The sequence below is a fragment of the Leuciscus leuciscus genome, assembly GCF_965113295.1.
Source record: "Leuciscus leuciscus genome assembly, chromosome: 25".
In the NCBI taxonomy this organism is placed as follows: Eukaryota; Metazoa; Chordata; class Actinopteri; order Cypriniformes; family Leuciscidae; genus Leuciscus; species Leuciscus leuciscus.
The window spans coordinates 25646745-25672980 of record NC_138724.1 but is presented as its reverse complement, the minus strand read 5'-3'; the positions used below and the strand labels follow the sequence as shown (position 1 = coordinate 25672980).

General features: G+C 35.4%; 1 protein-coding gene across 1 annotated transcript in view; it reads right to left on the bottom strand.

Moving 5' to 3' along the window:
• Positions 1-23947, bottom strand: part of ap3b2 (adaptor related protein complex 3 subunit beta 2) — a 41201-nt gene extending 17254 nt beyond the window's left edge. The window contains 8 exon segments of the mRNA XM_082160087.1: positions 372-551; positions 877-1059; positions 1144-1210; positions 2246-2406; positions 3339-3434; positions 3637-3711; positions 6689-6764; positions 23776-23947. Coding sequence (XP_082016213.1) covers positions 372-551; positions 877-1059; positions 1144-1210; positions 2246-2406; positions 3339-3434; positions 3637-3711; positions 6689-6764; positions 23776-23882 — 945 coding nt within the window. The 5' untranslated portion in view covers positions 23883-23947.
• Between the last annotated feature and the right edge of the window lie 2289 nt (positions 23948-26236).

Genomic DNA, 26236 nt, shown 5'->3' with positions numbered 1-26236 from the left:
CAGTTTTAGAGTAAAGCATGCTTCGGAAAATATATATTTTCATTCTAAACTTTTTTTAGTTTCATTTTTTTTAAAGGCTTTTTTCACCTCAGCAGGTCTATGCTCAAAAAGTGATAAACAGGTAATAAATGGATCATAACTATTCCATAAATATAATTTAGTACCATCAAATCCCCATAAAATATACCAAATAAAGTACATTCATTTCATTTAAATAAAAATTCTGTCATTTTTGACCGCCACGCGAGCAGCACCAGAGGGTTAAATTAGAATTTTTTTGCCTAAATAAAATGTTTAATGTTAGACATTCATTAAATGAATAATTCTGTTTTCTAAAAATAATTGATTGAGGAGAAGTGTGTGTGACTCACGGCAGCATTGCGGCTCTGCAGCAGAGGTTTGGTGTTCCTCAGTAAGAGTCTGTGATCGGGGTCCATCACGTACGGCTTCCTCTTCGGCAGAGCGGCCGCCTCGGCTTTCTTATCTTCATCTTCGTCATCATCATCAGAGGCGTAGAACGCCCTCTCGCCACTCTCCTCTAACAAAGACTCCTGTGCATATACACGTGTTGACATGTAATTACAAGTGGATTATTATTATCTTAAATTGTCTTGATATCTGGTACATTACCAGAAAAATGTACCACAAAATGATATTACATTACATTAATCTATCACTGTATCTATACACATTACTATATCTCTATATCTTGCTGTCCTTTTTCTCTCTTGTGCATGTGCAGGTCCTATGTATAATCTACTTTGTCATGTTTTTATTACAGTATGTGTGGTTTGAAGAAGAAAAGAGACATTGTCCAGGGAAAGAAGTGTGTAAGTCCTCCTCAGATACACACACACACAGATACGTGATACTCACGTTGACGTTGGGGTTGAGGAACTGCGTCCTGGCGTAGCGCGTGAGCATGTTGATGATGACCACCTGACCCCACTCCTCCACGTCAATCAACAGGTTACACAGCTTACGGTAGTTCTTATGGATCAGATCGATGCGGTCCGGACACACTTCCTCAAACGCCATCACCACACTGCCCGCTACCAGCTACACACACACACACACATCACACATCACATTAGAAGTGATGATTATATGTCAGGGCTGTCCTGAACTGATTCTGTCACTCACTGTGGTCTTATCAGCCAGCAGCTTCTCGATGACTTCAATAAGCTGATCCTTCTGTTCTGGGTCTAGACTGAATGAAGGAGAGAGAAAATGACCATCAGCTGCGTGAATTACTTTTACTTTTATTGAATACTGAACATTTAAAGTAGTCAAAACTACAAGCTAACATATTTAGCTACAACACCAGACAACTTAATAGATACAGCTCTTGATTGTGATTGGTCAGTTGCATTTGTGTGGTCAAATAGTTTTCTTATATCATTCCAGCTTTGTAAAGAAAATTATTTCAATCCAAATAAATATTTAATGTTCATTTATTTATTTATTTGCTAGTGGGATATTAAAGGCTCTTGATCACACTGTCGAAACTGATTATACATTATGTTTTACATGCTTAACTGCAGTCAAGATTAATAAACAAACCTATAAACCTATAATATAAATAAATAAATATAATAATATAATAAATGTAATAGAATGATAGAATATAATAAGGTTATACATATATATATATATATATATATTTATATGTATAATATATAAAAATGCATTTTATATAATAAATGATTTTATAAGGGAGACATAAAAAAAGAAGAAATTAATACTTTTACTCAGCATTAAATCCGATCAAAATGAACTAAAAGTAATTTTCAAAATTATTTTCATCAAACAATTTTGGAAAAAATGTATCATGCTTTTCATAAAAACGTGAAGCAGTGCAACAGTATTCAACATTGATAATAATAAGAAATGTTTCTTGAGCAGCAAATCAGCATATTAGAATGATTAAAATGATTAGTAATGATGCTGAAAATGCAGCTTTGATCACAGAAATAAATTAGATTTTACATATATTATATTCAAATAGAAAAGTCATTTTAATCTGTAAAAATTATTCACATTTTAACTGTTATTATTACTGTATTTGTAATCAAATAAATGCAGCCTTGGTGAGCAGGAGAGACTTGTTTCAAAAATATGTAAAACTGTACCGACCCCAAGCTTTTGAAAGGCAGTGTAATTGAATTGAAAGGAGTTAATTATTTCTAACGCTGATTTGCAGGGGAATTTGTGTTGTTAAGACACGACGCTTGTTTTCTTGTACCTGTGTAGTTTAGGTATGGCATGAGCTGCGGTCTTGCGGACGTATGGAGACATGTCAGACGCCGCCTCTTTGATGGCTAACATCATGATGGGCACGATGATGGTCACTCTGATGCTGGACAGCACACGCAAAGCGCTCGCACGGATCAGCTGGTTGGGGTCCTGGATCAGGGGTTACAATGAAAATAATGTCATTTATTGAGAACTAATGCTTCAATAATGTGACTTCACACACCAGAATTAAAAGATGTGACAGGTATTTCCTTTATCTGAACACCAGAGGGCATTTTTGTTCCCATATAACACACTTTCGCAATATGTTGCATGTTTAGTAAGCGTTTAGCTGCATCACTATTTGCATTTGCATATATATATATGAATTTAGTTAGATGCAAACAGCATGTAGGGTCTGTTGTATCAAAACTACTTTATGATGTAATACTACTACATACTCAATACATGAGTGTGTAGCATGCTTGTTAATTGAAATAAATCTGAAATAAAATAAAATAAAATAGAAATATTATATGCAAAACTCCTAGAAAGTAAGAAATGTTGCCTTGGCAGTTGAAGTTGAAGCACTTAATTAACTGGACGTAAATAAAAAATAAGTAAAAACAAATGAAATCTAAATAGTAGATCGGATAAAAATTTAAAAAATTACAAAAAATTTAACTAAAATGAAAATTGAAAATATAAACATAAAAGCTCATTCAAAATATTAGCAAAAACTATAATAGTAAATAAATAATACTAAAATAACACTGGTACAAACTTGATCTCGGGTTTATTTTGCAATAAACTATTTAAAAAAACGATAATAATATCAAATATTTACATTTATATATTAATAGAATTTAAAATGTACTTCTTTCATATTTTTACATAACTGAATTGAAAACACGGTGATAAACAACAGCATTAACTAATATATAGTTTTAATACATACTCAAAAGAACAAGTATGCACTTTTAATAGCAAATATGCAGTACAGACTTTTATTATGTTCTTGATATTATGAAAGAGATCAGAGAAGATCATTGGGTTTTGTACGTTTTAAACCCTGAATAATGTTTTTGTGTGTGTTTTAGGACCTTCAGTCCTCTCTGGAAGGTGGAAATGGACAACAGAGCGAGATCCTGCTGTTCTTCAGCGTAGCGCACGAGATACACATACACCAGCTTCTTCACCTGAGAGAGAAAACACACACATATACTGGTGAAGAGAGCTCTGATGTGGCGTTTCATGTGCTTTTGTGACTCAGCACTTGAGCTCAGAGTGACTCATGAGCAGAACCACGTTGTCATCGCATATTAACACAAGATTAAGGTTTAATAACACCCAGAAAAGCTGACTTCATTTAAGCACTGAGTCGCTTCCCGTCTCACTCACCTCGATGTTCTTACAGGCCACGTTCTTCACCACTGCAGGGAAGAGGTCGGACGCGTTCTTCCCCCGGGCGATCATCTGTGGGACGGCACACACAAACGGGGAGATATTTAGATGTGGAAATGGTTTGATTCACTTATACTGTGACCTAAAATAATAATAAATTTGGACACTTAGAGGGACAGTTCACCATCAATTCATTATAAATGTCTTTACTGTCAATTTAATTGATCAATTAATGGCAGGGAAGAGAAAACCTTTGGACACTTAAAGGGACAGTTCACCTAAAAATAATTCTGTCTATATAACAAATGATGAAAGAATATTAAGCACATTCCCTTTAAGCCACAATTTAAACTTTTAAACAAATTTTTTTTTAAAGAAATAACAAACTATATATATATATATATATATATATATATATATATATATACATACATACTAGATAGATAGATAGGTTAGATAGGCTAGACAGACAGACAGACAGACAGACAGACAGACAGACAGATAGACAGATAGATAGATAGATAGATAGATAGGTTAGATAGGCTAGACAGACAGACAGACAGACAGATAGATAGATAGATAGATAGATAGATAGATAGGTTAGATAGGCTAGACAGACAGACAGACAGACAGACAGATAGATAGATAGATAGATAGATAGATAGATAGATAGATAGATAGATAGATAGATAGATAGATAGATGGATAGATAGACAGGTTAGATAGGTTAGATAGGCTAGACAGACAGACAGACAGACAGACAGATAGATAGATAGACAGATAGATAGATAGATAGATAGATAGATAGATAGATAGATAGATAGATAGATAGATAGATAGATAGATAGATAGATAGATAGATAGATAGATAGATAGATAGATAGACAGGTTAGATAGGTTAGATAGGCTAGACAGACAGAGAGACAGACAGACAGATAGATAGATAGATAGATAGATAGATAGATAGATAGATAGATAGATAGATAGATAGATAGATAGATAGATAGATAGATAGATAGATAGATAGATAGATAGATAGATAGATAAATAGATAGATAGATAGATAGATAGACAGACAGATTAGATAGGCTAGACAGACAGACAGACAGACAGACAGACAGACAGACAGATAGATAGATAGATAGATAGATAGATAGATAGATAGATAGATAGATAGATAGATAGATAGATAGATAGATAGATAGATAGATAGATAGATAGATAGATAGATAGATAGATAGATATCATTCTAATATGCTATTTTGCTCCTCAAGAAACTTTTCTTATTATTATCAATGTTGATAAATGTTGTGCTTCTTTATATTTTTTCAGGATTTTTTTTCAGGATTCTTTGGTGAAGAGAAAGTTCAAAAGTACAGAATTAATCTGAAATAGAAATATATTGTGTTACATTATAAATGTCTTGATCAATTTAATGCGTCCTTGCTAAATAACTATTAATTCCTTTAAAGAAAGGCTTACTAAACCCAAACTTTTGAACCGTAGTGTATGTGAAAAAGTCTCCTAATGAAAAAGAAAATCATATATAATTCTTATATAAATAATATAAAAATAAATTTATATTTTATAAACATATTACTTTCATCTAATCTAATTTATTTATGCGACCAGATCAGATCAGAAACAGGATAGCATTACACTACAATACAGAACGTATAATAAAACACCAGTTAACTACAATGAATCAGACTTCCAAGCACCATTTATGAGAAAGAGGGCAATTTTGTTTCTATGATGATACTGGTTGCATTTGTTTGCAAATGGTTTATTTTTTATAACATTTACTGATGGATCATTCACAGTAAAAAAAAAAGAAAAAAAAAAAAGGTTCAAATTTGACTTGAATCATTTGTGTTCGGAGCGATCCTGAAGGAATCATCGACCTGCTGCCGCTGCCACCTGTGCTCTGTGAATGGAAACAGTATCAGGTGTCTGTTCGTGGCTTCCGAGCTCTGAGTGATAAATATTTCATTCCTGATCTAATCCTACACAATAGAGAGACACTAAAACCGCTCATGAATATTAAACGCATTACGCATTTCTGTACCGTTTCCAAAGCGGGACAGACCTGATGCAACAGTTACAAAGCAGCGAGAGTCAAGACTTCACCAAACACACAGCGACAGCGGCATTTACAGCCCACGATTACAGCCTTCTGTCTATTTACTCAGTCATATAACTACCGACATGAATCCAAATATCTCTTCCTGAAACGCTAAACAATCAGGGTTAAAAACATTTTTTTATCTGACTTAGTTTTCCATGTATATGACTGTTTTCTGGTTCTGTTCTGTTCATCATTACAGCTAAAAAAAACTAAACCTGGTGTCTCGGAAGGGATGCTGGGACTTTATTGCCAATTATGCCAAATTTCACAGTCCAGCTGTGCATCAAACAACATTGGTGCATGAGACAATGACATTTATAGAATTGCATTGTGGGACACATTACCCAGCATACGGCGCTCTGCTTTATTTGGAACGCTATAGTTTCCGGCACTGAATGAAACATTTTAAAAGATAATTGCAACTTCTTTTCTCAGAATTGCATGATATAAAGTAGCAAAAGTGATTTATTAAGTCCAATGATGAGGGGAAAAAAGGCCGACTTTCTTCTCAGAATTATATCTCGCAATTCGGATTTTATAACTCACAATTCCGACTTTATATCACTCAATTCTGAGAGAAAATGTCAGATTGTGTCTTATTTTATTCAGAAGAAAAAAAATTATTCAGTGGTGGAAACAAGCTTCCATAAAATTAAGTGATTTTAAAACTAGAGGAAAATATCTCCCAATGGGGGTGGGAAAAATAAAACCTAATTCAAAGGGAAAACTATTTATTTTTCTCACCCCATTGGGAGATATTTTTTCTTGTTTTAAGCAAAAACTCACTTAATTTTGATTAATAAAAAAAAAAAAGATTTGAGATTTTATATCTCAAATAAATGTATCTTGATTAAGAATGTTTAGATATTTGTATTGGAAAACAAGTAAAAAAAAAACAGTAAGTGTGCGTGTTTTTCTCACCGCTACGATGCGTTTCATGGCCTCCAGCTTCAGGGAGTCTTTATTACTGTCCAGCATCTCCTTCAGGTCATCATGTCTGAAGATGGAAAACAAAAAAGGACAGAGGTTTTATCAACTGTTCTGGTTCTCTATCATTTAAAAATCTCTGAAAGGTGTCCATTATAAGAGGAACTCAAGAATCATTCAGACTCTTTAAGAGCCCTGCGGACGTTCACGAGTTCAGAAGAACGAACCAGAGCAAATGAAATCACACCGTCCATCAAAGGAGAACCAGAATAGACAAACGCACCCACAAAAATACCATCAACAGCATGATGTGACTTTCATAACCCATATGTAGTCACGAATGAAATAGCTCTTCTTTCTCAAATAGATCTCTGTTGTTTCTCCTCAACATTAATGGCAATACCAAAAGTTACCAAAGTCTGCCATCAAAAGTCAGATATCTCAGAATGAAGCCAAACAATTTCCTTTAAATTTATTTCAAATCCGAATGATCTGAGCTGTACCATCCACATTTATTTTATATCACTATACCCTTGCTGTATGCAAACATATACCTCGTTTATGACTGGTTTTATCTTCCTAAGAAATACAGGAGAAACATCTGATAAAAATTGATAATCAATTATAAATTAGATCTCCATTAAATCTTCTTTGAAAGAGCAACTTCTGAGGACTAATTTCCTCTGAGAAAGATCCTTTCAAGCAAGTAAGTTCACTCGGTGGCCATCTTGGTTCCACCCACAGGCAGCCATTTTCTACTCACGCAAGTACAGTTTTATATTGAGAGGAGAAAGACTAAAATATCCATAACAGTTTTCCAAGCTTATGTATATATGAAATTTGCCAATGAAATCTTATAAAGTGGTATTGTAGCACCCCAGCGTAGAACAGTTTTGATTGGTTGTTCATGTAGCAAAGCATTATGGGTATGTATTGTTTTGTTCTTACCCTCTTGCAGAAGCAATTACTGTAATTTCCCTTCAGGTTGCTCTGAATTTTTAGTCATTTAAAAAAATATTTTAAAGATTTAAATTTAATCCTTAAAGCATTTTATAAAAGGAAAGCCTAAAAACTCTCCAAATAATTTGTAAGTTTATCATTTGCAATAATTAATGTAATTTTTTATTTAATTGAATTTTGAATATATATATAACAATGGTAATGCATGTTTGTTTTTAAACTTTTCTTTATTTAGAAAGCTAAAAACAAATTTAAGCGTTTCCAGTGTATATTTCAAAATAAAAGTTTCCTTGTCAGCATATCTCATGTGACAGGGTGAAGTATAATAAAATTATCTTCTTTAGCTTAATTCAGGTTAAAACAGTGCTTTTTCGGCTAGAATAAGTCATAAAGACCAGGCAATGCGAATATCCTTTTACTTTACAAGTACTGTCTGCTAGCATTAGCAATCAGCAAATTCTGGTTTGATGATGTGACTTTGTTTGTGCCAATACAAATAGCTTATTTTCCACTCACAAAGGAAAAGGTGTAGATTTATTCACTTTAAAAGATTCTTCCTTGTTTTTACCCATAGTACAAGCAATCAAGTGTGATTTTGCCAGGCTGTGGCTTAAACTAAAAAAGGGATCACACCTTCAAAATGTCCCTGTTTCACAAAATACTTCAACACAGAAAAGGAAACATGCCTTTTCAAAGGGTCTTTAAAGATGGATTTAATTATTTGTTAATCTAAACTGACTTCATGTTCTCATTAGTTGATGTCTGTGTCTCCAAATGAACCCAGGGCCACAATAATTAATAAAGCAGATAATCTACCAGACGTCTGGGAAAACCTATTAATATTAGCTCAAATGAGCAAAGATATAAATATTGAACACTCTCTGCATGTAACTAAATGTAAGAGATACTCTATTTATACCACAAATGAGTCAAGAGTGGTCAGGGAAGATTACTTAATTAAGTAGCTACACATCAGTCACATGATGAGCCAAACTCATTCTGATTGGCCAAAGTTTTGCAGTGACATTAAAGGGATGGTATAATGCTCTTTTCACAAGATGTAAAATAAGTCTCTGATGTCCCCAGAGTGTGTATGTGAACAGCTTTTAGCTCAAAATACCCCACAGATATTTTTATATAGCATGTTAAAATTGGCACTTTTTGAGGGTGAGCAAAAACGCACCGTTTTTGTGTCTGTCCCTTTAAATGCAAATGAGCTGCTGCTCCCGTCACAGAGGGCGGAGCTTCAAGAGCTTGTGTGTGTGTGTGTGTTTGTGTGTTAGCAGCTCCGATTACCTCACACAGACACACTGAACATTTCAAAAACTTTTAGCCTTTTATGTTCAGACCGGAGTCAGACAATGATGGAGAGACTCAAGAAGAAGTGACAACATGTAGAAGCAACAGGACATTTCTGAATGGTTAGTTGATGAATTTATATTGCTGATGTGGAGTTAACAATCTTCTAGTCATTGATTAGCATATTCTGTCATGATAATCTATAAATCGCGTTCCCGGGGGCGGGGTTTATGTAAATTCTGGGGTTAGTGATGTCACTAACCCGGGAGGAATGTGGTGTAGTCCCTACCAGCCGTTTGTTGTAGTCCTTAAAAAATGATATCTTTAAAAGCAAATATCTCCCTTTGCTTTGAACTTTGAGCGTTGCAACTGTGCAGATGTTGTTTATGCTCAAACAGCAACATTACACACTAATTATTACAAAGTGAAATCATAATGAACCACCCCTTTAAGATCCACATCTGATCCTGGATCAGTCGACTCGTCAATCCAACAACACAGATGAGTCCGTCTGACATCCTGTGTGCAGGAAGTATAAGGCCATGACCCCTCTGTCCAAAGATACATGTTACTATAGCAACCACATAATGTTAGCAATCTCCTTTTAGAAAAAAAGTCATAAAGTAGAGACGTTGGCTTGACTTTTTTGTCTTTCACTCTGTTTTAAACTCATTTACACGTGGGTGTCCAGAGATCAGTTCTGGGAGACCTGAGATGAACGAGTCTCTCGTTCTCGTTCTCTCTCTCTCTCTCTCTCTCTCTCTCTCTCTCTCTCTCACCATTAATCACACTGGCTGGGTTTAAATCAACAGATGGACATCTGTTCACACATATAGACACATTTACTCACAAACCAAATGAATGAACACATCTATCAAATCCAGTTATATGCGCAGTCTTGGCTCAACTATGCTCAGATCCAAAGAGAACTATATGTGTTTTTAATAAATTATGCTTGTTCTGTGATAATGATGATTCTTGATGATCATAATATTCATAAACATAGTGATATATTTAAAAATGAGGACTGCCTGATGGCCCGTGGCCAGCGTAAACATCGTACGGGACAGTTGGCGCAATTGTCAGTTGCTCAGTCGGCCCAGTGCTGCATCACGAAAGTTTATTGTGCATTTGCATGTGTTTCTAAGCCTTGCCAATTTAAACATTCAAGTGCAAGAAGAAGACGTGAAAGAGAACTCGATTCAATAGTGTGAGAAGTGCCCAGAAAGCCGCTTCTCAGACAGAATGCTGAATTGAGCTCTCTTTCACGTCTTCTTGCGCTTGAACGGACATATTCGCACAAAATTACATCAAAAAAAGCTGGTCTCCTGGAGTTTCCAACTAAGCATAATCTATTATCTTAAGTGTAACAATATATTGGATCCGTGCAGCTCTTAAAGTGACAGTAGCCTAATGAGAATAAATAAGAATAAATCACTCACTGCCCTTGACTAAATAACTTTTGTAACTTTAATAAGAATTTATCCTATATTTAGTTTATATAGTGAAGACTATGCAGTGCTATTTTACATTTGATTATTAATTTCCTCTACCTTAAAATTACTAGTAGACTTACCTGAAAAACACGAAAAGCAGTGTTTATTGTATTTGATTATTTGTTCTATTGTATTTGTGCTATTGCATGTAATTTGATTATTTGTTTCATATTTTATTACTGACAGTTTACTTGTTTTTAATAATATTTGAAATTTATATTAGTTAGGCAAGTAGTTTTGGTGTCACGCTGGGACTTTAATGAGGACGATGGAGGCAACGGGTAACAAAATAACAAGAAGCTTTATTTCTAACAACTATAGTAAACTAGGTGCGAAACAGTGTGATTTAACACAAACAATCACCAACAATGAACTGAAAACAAGCAGGAACTAAATACACAGAAGATAACGGGACAACAGCTGAAGACAGTGACGATGACGACTGGCAGGTGCGGGTAATGATGAAAGACTTGCAGGTGTGGGTAATGATGAAAGACTTGCAGGTGTGGGACAAGGAGGATGCTGGGAACTGTAGTGCAAACGGAGACTAACAGATGACAGTGACGATGACGATGACATTGACAGTGATCGTGATTCGTGACAGGTGTCACAACCTTATTTATTAAGGTTATGGGTCAAAAACAACGAAAACAATATATAATATAAGTAATAACAATTATTTAATTTATTTATTACTTTTTTGTGGTGGGGCCAGTGAAAATTTTGGCAGGGCAAGTAAAAATTTGACCCACTACCCTGACCGGGCCAGTAGAAAAAAAGAGCGTTGAGCCCTGCGTTACATCAAAATTAAGGTTTTGTTGCTTTTAAGTTTTGGAGGTAATATTTTATTTAACTTTATTTAAAGAAATTAATTAATACTTTTATTTAGTATGTATTAAATTGATCAAAAGTGGCAGTAAAAACATAATGTACAAAAGATCTTAAATAAATGCTGTTCTTTTGAACTTTCTAATTCTTTGAATATTTTGAAAACTGAATATTACAGTTTTTACTGTATTTGTGATCAAATACGTGCAGTCTTGGTTAGCATAAAGACTCAAAATGAACAGTAGTGTATGTATAGTCAAATTCCAAATTGGTTACAAGCTCATGTACTATAATTTACAAAGTAACTTGTGAACTGCCAAACAAGATTAGATTATCAATATCTACAGTGATGCAACACTGGATGTCATCATAGATCAGAACCTTGATGAATGAAAACATGTTAAGCATTATGACACGCCTAATCATGTCACCGCGGTTTCCCAAAGAACCAATCAGAGCGAGCGTGTTCCCTCTAAAGCTGTGGGATGAAAACATTACGAGCTGGCCGAGATAACACAATTCGCTAATTAAAAACATTCCCCCGGTGTCTATCACGCCACCGTCGCTGCAATTAAACGACTATGAAATCTCGCAACACACCCAGGTCCCGCTCTCTGGTTTCCACAGCAACAAAGAGAGCAATAAACTCCAGTGAATAGATTTTATGCCAGAGTCTCCCACCCAACACAACCATCTATCGCAGTGTTTCTTGAATAAAGATTCCCTCGGCGGCTTTCATTAGCTGGAAGGGGTCTGCAGAGATTCACACCACCATATCAGATATAAGAGTGTATCGTGTCAGTGTGTGTGTGTGTTTGAAGGTGTGGGTGTGTGGATGCACTCTGTCAGCTTCGGTTCCCTCACACACAAACACACACACACACACATTGGGTCGTGATCAGAGCGACGTAAGAGGATGAACATGGGCTTGGTGATTCAGCAGACATGCTACAGTCAAATACATCATCTCAACATTACACCAGATTATCATATGTCATATTCCAGAGCTTTGAGCAGAAACTGAATGCATTGTATTTCCTTTTGGATAATAAATAGTGTATAAACAGTGTCATACATCACAGGAGAGCTCCGGGAAGTCTCGGAATCACAGTATGAACCGGTGCATGCAGAGGGAATGCAAACCTGTAATCGCTTTCCCTCCTGACCTGCAGCTCCAGTGCTTTGATTTACATACTCAAGCTTTTAGCAAAATTAATTAGTCCTGACGACTGATCGGACGCTGGGTATATTTACAACAATGGAAAACTGGCAAGCCCAAAACACACTCTAACATTTAAAAAGAAATACTTTTTTTTTTATTAATTAATTGAAAACACACACACACACGAAAACTATTTACATTACAAAATTTCAATGTTAATTTTTTTAATTTATTTTTTACAAAATGCATAAAGCTTGCATAGCTAATATAAGGTATATGCTGTTAAATAAACTGATTTTCAAAAAGTATTTTTTTGTTATAATATTTATATATTATAATAATGTTATAATATTAAAGCACTGTAAAACTGCTTTGAAACTATTTGTATTGCAAAAAGTTCTATACAAACCACACCACAAGACTATACGTCAGCTATATATATATATATATATATATACAGGTATATATATATATATATATATATATATATATATATATATATACAGGTATATATATATATATATATATATATATATATATATATATATATATATACAGGTATATATATATATATATATATATATATATATATATATATATATATATATATATATATATACGTCAGCTTGATGCTTGAAGTTAACATTTTAGGATAATTAACATAGTTAGGATAATTAAAACATGAATGAAGTCAAATGAATTGCTGTTGTGAATAATAAAACATCTGGTTTAGTGTACAGACACTTGAAGGAAACTTGAGCATCTCCTAAAGCACAGTAACAACACAAGAACATGTTCAATAGAGAGCCTAAGTCCCGCCCCTCCGCTTCCGGCTCATGGGACCTTATTTCGGAAAAAACATGTATGGTAGTCAATGGCGAGAGACAACTTATCTTTATATTCCGTCTGAACTGTGCCCTGAATTACACATAATGATGTTTGTCAATTTAAAAGATAATTATGAAAGTCAAGAAAGTCGCAGTTTGTCATAAAACAGAAGAGTAACATTTAGTTTTATGTGAAAATCGCTCAATGAACTACATCTCTCGTCTCACACTATGTACGTATGTGTGTGCAGTCTGGTACAAAACACTCAGGCATGACGGCGTAACGTTACGATTATAACGTAAGACTATAGATAAAATGACAAACGTTAGCTTCAGTAAAGTTAGCTTCATTCATTGAGAGAAAAGGTATGACGTCACATGTGTGCCTTTTGGGTTTGTAGTCTTTGTAATTACGTCTTATACCTCAACAGTTTTACATCAAACTGCGACTTTCTTGACTTTAAAATGTATATTTTAAATTGACAAACATCATATGTGTAATTCAGGGCACAATTCAAACGAGATCAAAATATTTGTTGTCTCTCGCCATTGACTACCATACAATATTTTTCCGAAATAAGGTCCCATGGCGGTCCACCGGAAGGGGAGGGACTTAGGCTCTCTATATGTTCAACAGCACAAAGCACTAGAAATGCATTGTCCCGACATTCACATCTGCCTTTTGTATGAGAGGAACATTTAACTAATGTAAATGTAAAGCCATTTTTAGCATAATGTAATGACCATACATAATGAAATATATAAGATCCCTGCAGAGAATCTGATTTGCGATATATTTCTCATCTCATTCTTCATGAATGAGACACTTTGAGCTCCATATTATTAAAGTTATTCATAATTCAACACTCCACAGGGTTTCTCTCACTCTCTAACGGCCGGTTGAAGAGCACAGACATCCTATATCTCTGATACTCTTTAGAAGTTCAGTTCTGGATCTCGATGAGTCTTCTCTCTGACTCGGGTGTTACTGTACGAGCGTGTGCACAAGCGACTCTTAAACACACTAGAGCTAAGTAACAAACCCTCTGCTCAAGAGGTATAACAACGTGTAGAGAAGAAAATCACAAACTGATTCTCAGAGACAGCAAGTTTCAGAAGAGATTTATATAATGTTTTAAAACTGTGCTCAAATGTCTGCAATCAAAAGTCAGGGATCTTAGAGATATGAACTCAGACATCTGTCATTCAATTCTTCTAAGACCACATGATATGATATATATTTACAATTTTAATTATTGACTTTATATGTAATATAATTATATGTATACTGTTTATGTATATCATAAAATATCTTCCAAACCCAAATGATATAAGCTATATTAATTTTATTAATATATGTATATATATATATATATAACTAATAACAACTAATACCTAGAAATAAAATTGTTTTATATATGTATATATATATATTATAACAACTAATAACAACTAATACCTAGAAATAAAATTGTTATATATATATATACATATATATATATATACATATATATATATATATATATATATATATACATATATATATATATATATATATATATATATATATATATATATATATATATAAACCAATTTTATTTCTAGGTATTAGTTGTTATTACACTAAATTTAAATAATTGTTGAAATTGTAAATAAAACAAAGTTTTCTGTCTTTCGACTTCAGTATTTTATGTTTGATTCAAAATGTCACTTGCTGTTTCTTTTAAAATAATTTCTGAAATTTATTTAAATTTCCGATTAAATTCTATACCATTTTTTTATGTATTTAATAGTTTATTATTTATTATAAGTGACTATTTTTCAAAATCGAAATATATATATATATATTTCTTTTCTTTTTTTAAACAGAATTTTTTCCCCATATATTTTACTAAGAAATTAAATTTTAAAATGTAAATAAAAATTTTAAACTAATTTTGTAGCTAAATATGTATATAAATATGTCATCAAATTCTTCCAAGACCAAATTATAAGAGCTACACTAATTTTACAAATTTATTCCAATTTTACTCATTTTAAATTAAAATTTTAAACCAAATGTACATCTTGTACTGACATCAACACATTTGTGTCCAAAGTCACAAGAGACAAAGAGTCTTAAATGAAGCGTTGCAGAGGCATCATTCACACAGCTGTTCATCATACCGTAAGGGTTGCGTTTGAACGCTGGTAAGCCCCTCCTCCTGTACAGGTCGTTCCTCAGACCACTCCCCCCCTGCCCCCCCGAATTTCAGGTGTCGGAGCTCTTCGGGCTGGACGGCGTTGTACCAGTTTTGCGGGCCGCCGTCGGGCGTCACAGGACTGAGAGCCTCCTCCTCACCCTGACCGACCCCCTGCGCGTTCTTCACCATGTTCACCGCGTTCGCCGGCAGCTGGAGCAACTTCTGCATGGTGGTCATCCTCAAAAAAACTTTTGCAGATCCTCCGAGGCAGGTAAACACACCTGTAGATGATTCTTGAGGAGTAAAGCACTCTCTCACACACACACACACCTGTAGATTCCGTGTCAAAAGCAACAGTACACTGAAAAACTCCCCAGTACAAGCACGTAAGAGCCTGTTGTGCTGAATCCTCAGGTCTGGTCTTCAGCTGTGTCCATCAAGCAGATGTGGAGGCTTGAAAGCGCTCTGCGTCTTTTCCGTCTTTCGCGGGAGGTGACAGTAAAAGCTGTTCTCATCCTGCTCAGAGCCGACTGATGTTGCACACACTGCTCTGATGGTTGAGCAGAGCTAAGCCCCGCCCACTAACACATAACCCCTCCCCTCCTCTCTCTCTCTCTCTCTCTCTCTCTCCTTTCATTCACACCATCGCTCTTTCCCAGCTCTCTGGCACATTTTTCTGTCCCTCGTCCTCTTTTCCATCGTGTTTTCTGCAACGGCCGACTGCCTCTCCCTGTGATATGACTCAGCTAGAAACGCTGCTCTCGGAAAAGGCTTTTCACAGGAAAACCCCCTCCTCGGGATGTTGAAGCGCACAACCACTGTATTATCATTTGCTTTGAATGCTAAATAAACCAACAGCGCAGACATTCACACATAGAGACATTCATGTTGTCTTGAGCGTGACACTATAGCCAATGCTAACTATCCATCAGCATTCACATTTTTGTTTTTTGACTCATTATTTGATCCATTTGCCGAAGGTTAACTTTTTTTTTACACAACATTTGCTTTAAAATTTGAAATAACAGGTTTTACGGCAAATATTACGACTGGATGCTACTTGCTTGATGTAAAACCAAACAATGTTGGATACTATTATTTACAGGTGCATAATATGTACCTTTTCACTTATTATTTTTGTACACTATGTAGTATTATGTGCTAGAACTGCATACTAAACATAGCGTCTGTCTAGCTCAAATTGGTTTAAAACTGAGTTCATGAAACTGAACCATACTGAATTAAACTATATCAGACTGATTTGCTTATTTTATTCACTTTCCTTCTGTATGTTACAGTATGATTCAGTTGCATTCACTGAAATTCATTTATTGCAGTAAATAGTTTCATTATGTCTAGTTCAGTTCGTTTAAAATGATTTAATTTCATTCTTTCTAATACAGCTTGATCGGTATGATTTAGTTTGATTCACTGACGTTCTGTCTGATACTGCTAATTAAATTGAAATTCAATTCAATTCAATGTAAATCGTTCTGATTCAGATTGATTTACTTTTATTCTGTTCAGTACAGTTTGATTTATTATAATTCATCTGATTCAGTTATATTCCGTTGTATTCTGTCCAATTCAGTTTGATTAAACGGATTTGGTTTCATTCTGTCTGATAAAGTTCGATTCACTTTCATTCTGTCCAATACAGTATGATTCATTTGAATCAGTCCGATTCAGGTCAATCACTTTCCTTCTGTCCAATACAGTTTGATTCATTTGAATCAGTCCGATTCAGGTCATTTACTTTCCCTCTGTCCAATACCGATTGATTCATTTGAATCAGTCTGATTCAGGTCAATCACTTTCCTTCTGTCCAATGGAGTTTGACTCATTTGAATCAGTCTGATTCAGGTCAATCACTTTCCTTCTGTCCAATACAGTTTGATTCATTTGAATCAGTCCGATTCAGGTCATTTACTTTAGTTCTGTCAAATACAGTTTGATTCATTTGAATCAGTCCGATTCAGGTCAATCACTTTCCTTCTGTCCGATACAGTTTGATCAAATCTATTCACTGTCAAATGGTCCAATACAGTTTGATTCATTTGAATCAGTCTGATTCAGGTCAATCACTTTCCTTCTGTCCGATACAGTTTGATTCATTTGAATCAGTCCGATTCAGGTCAATCACTTTCCTTCTGTCCGATACAGTTTGATTCATTTGAATCAGTCCGATTCAGGTCAATCACTTTCCCTCTGTCCAATACAGTTTGATTCATTTGAATCAGTCCGATTCAGCTCAATCACTTTCCCTCTGTCCAATACCGATTGATTCATTTGAATCAGTCTGATTCAGGTCAATCACTTTCCTTCTGTCCAATACAGTTTGATTCATTTGAATCAGTCCGATTCAGGTCATTTACTTTAGTTCTGTCAAATACAGTTTGATTCATTTGAATCAGTCCGATTCAGGTCAATCACTTTCCTTCTGTCCGATACAGTTTGATCAAATCTATTCACTGTCAAATGGTCCAATACAGTTTGATTCATTTGAATCAGTCTGATTCAGGTCAATCACTTTCCTTCTGTCCGATACAGTTTGATTCATTTGAATCAGTCCGATTCAGGTCAATCACTTTCCTTCTGTCCGATACAGTTTGATTCATTTGAATCAGTCCGATTCAGGTCAATCACTTTCCCTCTGTCCAATACAGTTTGATTCATTTGAATCAGTCCGATTCAGCTCAATCACTTTCCCTCTGTCCAATACCGATTGATTCATTTGAATCAGTCTGATTCAGGTCAATCACTTTCCTTCTGTCCAATACAGATTGATTCATTTGAATCAGTCCGATTCAGGTCAATCACTTTCCTTCTGTCCAATGCAGTTTGACTCATTTGAATCAGTCCGATTCAGGTCAATCACTTTCCTTCTGTCCAATACAGTTTGATTCATTTGAATCAGTCTGATTCAGGTCAGTAACTTTCCCTCTGTCCAATACAGATTGATTCATTTGAATCAGTCTGATTCAGGTCAATCACTTTCCTTCTGTCCAATACAGTTTGATTCATTTGAATCAGTCTGATTCAGGTCAGTAACTTTCCCTCTGTCCAATACAGATTGATTCATTTGAATCAGTCTGATTCAGGTCAATCACTTTCCTTCTGTCCAATACAGTTTGATTCATTTGAATCAGTCTGATTCAGGTCAATCACTTTCCCTCTGTCCAATACAGATTGATTCATTTGAATCAGTCCGATTCAGGTCAATCACTTTCCTTCTGTCCAATGCAGTTTGACTCATTTGAATCAGTCCGATTCAGGTCAATCACTTTCCTTCTGTCCAATGCAGTTTGACTCATTTGAATCAGTCCGATTCAGGTCAATCACTTTCCTTCTGTCCAATACAGATTGACTCATTTGAATCAGTCCGATTCAGGTCAATCACTTTCCTTCTGTCCAATACAGTTTGATTCATTTGAATCAGTCCGATTCAGGTCAATCACTTTCCTTCTGTTCTGATACAGTTTGATTCATTTGAATCAGTCCGATTCAGGTCAATCACTTTCCTTCTGTCCAATACAGTTTGATTCATTTGAATCAGTCCGATTCAGGTCAATCACTTTCCTTCTGTCCGATACAGTTTGACTCATTTGAATCAGTCTGATTCAGGTCAATCACTTTCCTTCTGTCCAATACAGTTTGATTCATTTGAATCAGTCCGATTCAGGTCAATCACTTTCCTTCTGTCCAATACAGTTTGATTCATTTGAATCAGTCCGATTCAGGTCAATCACTTTCCTTCTGTCCGATACAGTTTGATTCATTTGAATCAGTCTGATTCAGGTCAATCACTTTCCTTCTGTCCAATACAGTTTGATTCATTTGAATCAGTCTGATTCAGGTCAATCACTTTCCTTCTGTCCAATACAGTTTGATTCATTTGAATCAGTCCGATTCAGGTCAATCACTTTCCTTCTGTCCGATACAGTTTGACTCATTTGAATCAGTCTGATTCAGGTCAATCACTTTCATTCTGTCCAATACAGTTTGATTCATTTGAATCAGTCCGATTCAGGTCAATCACTTTCCTTCTGTCCAATACAGTTTGATTCATTTGAATCAGTCCGATTCAGGTCAATCACTTTCCTTCTGTCCGATACAGTTTGATTCATTTGAATCAGTCTGATTCAGGTCAATCACTTTCCTTCTGTCCAATACAGTTTGATTCATTTGAATCAGTCCGATTCAGGTCAATCACTTTCCTTCTGTCCAATACAGTTTGATTCATTTGAATCAGTCCGATTCAAGTCAATCACTTTCCTTCTGTCCGATACAGTTTGATTCATTTGAATCAGTCCGATTCAGGTCAATCACTTTCCTTCTGTCCAATACAGTTTGATTCATTTGAATCAGTCTGATTCAGGTCAATCACTTTCCTTCTGTCCAATACAGTTTGATTCATTTGAATCAGTCCGATTCAGGTCAATCACTTTCCTTCTGTCCAATACAGTTTGATTCATTTGAATCAGTCCGATTCAGGTCCATCACTTTCCTTCTGTCCAATACAGTTCGATCAAATCTTTTCACTGTCATATGGTCCAATACTGTTTGATCAAATCTTTTCACTGTCATATGGTCCAATACAGTTTGATTCACGTGGCGTTTCTGAGCCCTGAATAACGTGGAGAAGGGAAGAGCCAAATTCACAGTCAGACGCAGAATTCACACTGCAGTGCTAAAAGCCACTGACCTCTAAAGAGACATTCTCCTGCCTCAGAAACCCCAAATCTCTCTAAACTCGCACACAGCAATCTCATGAATATTTGAGCGTGGTTCTCTATAGATTAGAGTCTCTGCTTCTCTGTTAATTCAGCGGTTAACGGAGCAGAGATGGAGAGCTGTACAGTAGCAGATCAGAGGGGCGTGTTGCCACGGCAACAGCATATGAGGATCACTCGTCTTCGTGTTTACCGTGGAACCAGTCGAACTGCCATTACACACACACACACACACACACACACACACACATACGGGCGAATCCTGCGGCGCAACAGTGTCAGAGCTCTGTGATAGCAGAGCAGAAATCAGAAAGTGATGATTATGCAGAGAGAAAAATATATGTCAGGCTCTGTCACGTTTATGGCTCATTCACAGTAAAGACGGCGTGACACGCATTCACAGTGCATTTAATGGTCATCCTGTGAAATATTAAGTGGGAAATAAACAAGGATGGGGAGTGTAAAATATGATAAAATGCTATTAAATTATAATTGGTTAATATTATTATGGCCTTGATGACATCATCAGAACAGGAACGTTGTTTCAGAAGTGAAGAAAATTATTATTCCGAAAAACGATTTTTATTTATAATAACATGCACTGCTGAATCAACAATATAAGACTAAAAACAGAAAGTCAAAAAAGTACAAATTAAAAACTTATCCTCCAATCTGTTGTGTATCTTCTTTCTCAGACAAACACTGTGGTGTTATAGCGCCCCCTGGTGGAATCAGTGCTGTATGTCCACCAACATTTTACTTTACTATTTTACCCCCCACTATTCAAAAGTTTGGGGTCAGTAATTTTTTTTTTTTTTACTACTTATTGCTATATTTATTACTACTTTTATTCAGCAAGGATGCATTCAATTGATTAAAAAAGACATTCATAATGTTAAAAAAGCTTTGCTGTTCTTTTGAACTTTCTCATCCTGAATCCTGAAAGATATGAAATATGAAGCAGCACAACTGTTTTCAACATTGATAATAATCAGAAATGTCTCTTGAGCAGCAAATCAGCATAGAGTGATTTCTGAAGGATCATGTGACACTGAAGACTGGAGTAATTTAAATCACAGGACATTTTAAAAGATATTCAAAAAGAAAAGTTATTTTAAATTGTACTTAAAAATTTTATAATATTTCACAATAGCACTGTTTTAACTGATCAGTTACATCTTAGATCATTTTGATCATAAATGCAGCCTTTGAGAGCAATAAGAGACTTCTTTCAGAAACATTCAAAACTCTTACCGACCCCTAACTTTTAAATAGCATTTCCCTGACCATTGGATAATATAGAAAAAAGAAAAGATATATAATTTGAACGCCATTTCAAACACATTATTTTAAGCACCAACGAGGAGTAAAGCATTAGTAAAGTTAGGTTTGTTGACTTGATTTATCTATATATTCAAATGAACTAGAACAGACTGCCATAAAAGTAATGATGTGCTTCCCTCTACTGTCCAAGAGAGAAATGACATGAACTAAATGAAAGGCCAGATTCATTAAAGCAGTGTTATTTTAGCATTCTTTATATTCTATCGTATTTATTCATATTTTTGAATTAACTTTTACTTTCATTTTTCATTTTCATTTTACTATAAGTTTTAGTAATTTTGTCATTTTTACAGTTTTTTTTTAAATATTTCTGTTTAGTTTTTAAATGATTTTTTATTTCACTTTCAGTTTCAATTGAAGTTTTATTTCAACTTTATTTTAATTACTGAAAAAGATTTTTTAATGGTTTTCATTTTAGTTTTAGTTAATGATAACAACACTGGATCCAAGCATCAAAAACACACGTTAAAACAGAAGTTTCAAGCTGCAAACAATCACTGAAACCATCAGCTACAGGAAGAGCGTGTCACATGACCTCAGCGGAAACAGAGAGAGCCTTGATACTCTCCACATTATCAATCACAGTTAAAGATCTAAACTTCACAATCGTCACATCTTCACAAGAGACGGGGGTAGATGGAGGAAGAGGAAGAGGAAGATGTAGACACCGTAAAATAGTTCACCAATTTTAACCCTGTGTTAAGCAACAGTTTCACATTTGCTTCCAATTGTGGGGCCAAATGTTAACAGAGAACAAACCCAGGGTAAGGAATAATCAGTGTGGAACATGGACAAAAACAACTCTGAGGTATCTCAGCTAACATTTTAGGTTCCCAGAATGTTCTGGGAATGTTAGTTTATGGTTATAAAACCTGAAAAAAGCATTCGAGAACATTCTGTATAGGCTCTCTTAAGGTTATTACCAGGGCTGGACATTAACACCCGCCAACCCTCCAAATGCGGGGTTGAAATTTATATATAATAATATATACATTTAGTTAAAAAATATAGATTTTCCGATACATACAAATATCTGAAACACTTTCAATACCCATTTTCCGCAGAACAGATACACGATACCAGCTGCTCTCTCTCTCTCTCTCTCATCTCTCCGACAGCGAGTGACACACAAACCCGCCTCTCCTCACTCACTCGTTTAATTTGCTTCGGATGAATATTGTTGCTGTTACAGGGCTTGAATTTCAGCGTGGGATTGTTCATAATTTGACTCATTCCCGCAGGCTTTGAGCTCACAATCAAAGTGCGGCACATTAAGCCGCCTCTCAAGACTAAATTGAGTTAGTTTTCGCTGCTTATATCGCTTAAACAGTCAAATACACACAAAACAATGTCAAAATGCCGGTCTTGACGAGTATTCATCGTAAACAGTCAATTATGTTTTATGTGAACGTAAACAGTTGAGAAAGGAAACGCATGTGTAACAGTATAATGGATCCGAGCGTCAGGTCTTAAAGTGACAGCAGCCTAATAAACCTCCTGCCAAATATCTATATGGCAGTTTTTCCCATGGTATCGATGTCAAAATTGTGGCCAGTGAAAATGCTAAGTGGCTAGTAACTTTGGAAAACCACTAGCCACAGTGACTGGTAAGCTAAAAAGGTCATGTCAAAAAAGAAAATCTGTGCAATGTGTGGGAATGTTAAAACAAAAAACTAACTAACAGAGAACGTTCCCAGAAAAAAAACAGAAAAAAAACGTTCTGTGTTTACGGAAATGCTAACCCAGGGTAAACGTGTGAAATCCCAACAGAAACAGATGTAGATGAAGAGGTAACGTTAGCTGTGCTAGAGAACGATGCTAGCAAGGCTAAACCTGAAGGATAGCGAGAGAATGAGGATCACAGGGCTATATTTAAACTGTAAAAACAACGACAAATCATAGCCATACAAATATTAAATACAAAAACCAATCAGTTCAACAAATAAACGACTAATACAGGCACACTGAAGTGTGAAGCAGCACAGAAGTCATCATAAGGGACCTGAGCGCTGTCCACCGACCGGTGCTGAAACACAAACCCACGAATAACACACACATACACACTCCATTCACGCGAAATCATCTCACACTTCATCGTGTTTATCATCTCTTTGTTTTTCCACAGGATTCATTCGTTCATCCGCGCATGCGCACCTCGCCCTGTCTGAGATTTTCTGTACGTTAAACGCTCCGGTGGGCCGCTCCCGGTGGCGAGCGTTCCCCGCGCGCACAGACTCGGTGTGTCTCACCTCTTGTAGTCGGAGGAGAAGATGCCCCCGCTGGCCGGGTCGTGTCCGTACTCGGGCTCGCTGGAGGAGCCTCCTTTCTCATCGCTGAACGCGGAGCTCGCGGACATCTCTGCTGCTGATGATGCGGAGCGGCGGAGAGCGAGACTGAGTCACGTGACCCGTTACGCGGTGCTGAAGCGGACAGGGCCGGGGGCGCGCGCATGCGTGCGCGAGCACCTCTACGTTCGTCCCTGCTCATATCAGCCCCCAGTTGCGATGAAAGCAACTATTTGGTTTGATATGATTTACAAACGACAGAAAAATATTTCATCCAGCTATAGCATCTGATTTTTTTGTGAGAAAGATTTATTGAGGAATCACTTTTGAACTAAATAAATACAATACTTTATTTAATCTTAATTTTATGTCCTTAGACCTCAGGTATTTAATTTAATTTCATTTCTCTTCATTTCATTCTCTGTACAATGTACCCAAACACATACACACCAAAACAGAATAAGATCTGAATTTTGAGAAAGATTTAATGTTGACTGACATTAAAACAACATATAAAATACTAAAGTGTTTTTCTTTTTTTTTTTGGTCTTTTTTTGGGGGTCAAAATAACTTCGATCATTAATGTGGTTCAGATAACATAATATTTTGAGTTTATATTTATTAAATCAATCTCCTTCATTGTATTAACTCAAACTCTTTAATTTCCATGAACTTAAAATTTTAAGGCAACCAGATATCTTACTTTTTTTAAGTTTAACCAATAACAATGTTTAGTGTCGGTGTGATTTGTTTTGTTTTCAGGTTTGTTTTCTAACCACCAGATGGCGGCAGCGCTCCATCCCTCCATCACTGCTCCTGCTAGGAGAGGTTTGGTCACACCGCAGATATTTAGTGCATTAATTATATTTATACACAATATTTGTACTGAGACAAAGACTGAAAATAGCTACATGACATAATTTTACAAAGAACGTCATAGAAACAGACCAATAGAAAATAATCGCAGGGAGAGTCTCCTGTAGCTGTAAAAAAAGGTCAAAAAGTTGCCAAAAGATGACATCAGCCTGTCTGAATCAACACACAATTTTTTTCTGTTCATTCATCAAATAAAAGACTGTAAAGCGAGTCTTTTCTGCTATTTATTTCTAGTTTTAATATACTTTGATGCTCTAATGGGAACTGAAAGAAGCTGTATAGTCATCCAAAACACGATAGATAGATTTTTCTTTCTCCTGTCAGATATAGTGAGAGGGAACACTGGAGATCTTTTCTTGGATTCAGGAAATAATCCGCTTAAAATCTCTATTAAATCAAATTGAACAGTTCTTATACTTTTATGGAATATAGCAGTTTTTATTATAAATGATTTATCTGTGCACATCATTAGATTTTTTTTTTTTTTTTTTTTCATATGCCCTCATAATCTTTAATAAAATCTTAAAACGTCCCCTCCCTCTTGCAGTCTCTTCTCTGTCATGAGGGCGGGGCAAACTGTCACTCACATGAGATCGACCAATAGAAAACCACAAACCACAACTATCCAATCAATTCCAGATGGACAAAATAAAGTCCCGCCCTACATTTGTTCTTGTTGGAGAAGCCGATTCACTCAGATATCACAACTGAGAAGGAACTATCTTCTAATCTTCGCAGTTCGCAACTTCTTTTTTATGCTGGCTATTGTTTAATAAGATGTTTTTGAAAGACATCTCTTCTGTTAACCAAGGATGCATTTATTTGTTCAAAAATACAGTAAACTAACATTGTGAAATATTTCCCTTTAAAATTACTTCTCTTTGAATATATTTAAAAAATTTAAAACAATGTTGGAAAAAGTTGTGGAGCTGATTTCTTTTTTAAAGAGACACTGTCCTTGCTGAATAAAACTTAGTTTAATTACCTTTTGAAATCCATTTGTCAACTGTTCAGGAGAACACAAGCAAATCTAACAGACATGGACTACACTGTAAAAAGTAACTTGCAAGTGTTACCTTAAGAGATAGTTCACCCAAACATGAAAATATGGGTAACCAAACAGTTTCTAAAACACATCGACTCCCATAGTATGAATTCTATGGAAGTAAATATGGACTAACAATGGTTTGGTTACATAAATTCTTCAAAATATCTTGTGTTCAGCAGAAAGAAATTAACTCACATGTTAGGAAAAGTTAAAAATTGTATTTGAACCATCCCTTTAAAGAGTTGTTTTTCACTTTATTTAACCGATAAACATTTATTTTGTTGGTATAATTTAATGTATTTTGGTTTATTCAGCAATACTTAAATCCAAGTAATTTAGATGTTGATGTAAGGTTACTATTTTTTGTGTGTATAGACTATGCATCAGAGAAACTTTATAATCTTGTGTTTGAACTTCAGTTTTTGCGGTAGCTCTGTATATTTCTATGGCATCGCTGTCGAAGAGTAATTAGCTGGCTTTACTTGTAGAGTTAATGAAAGT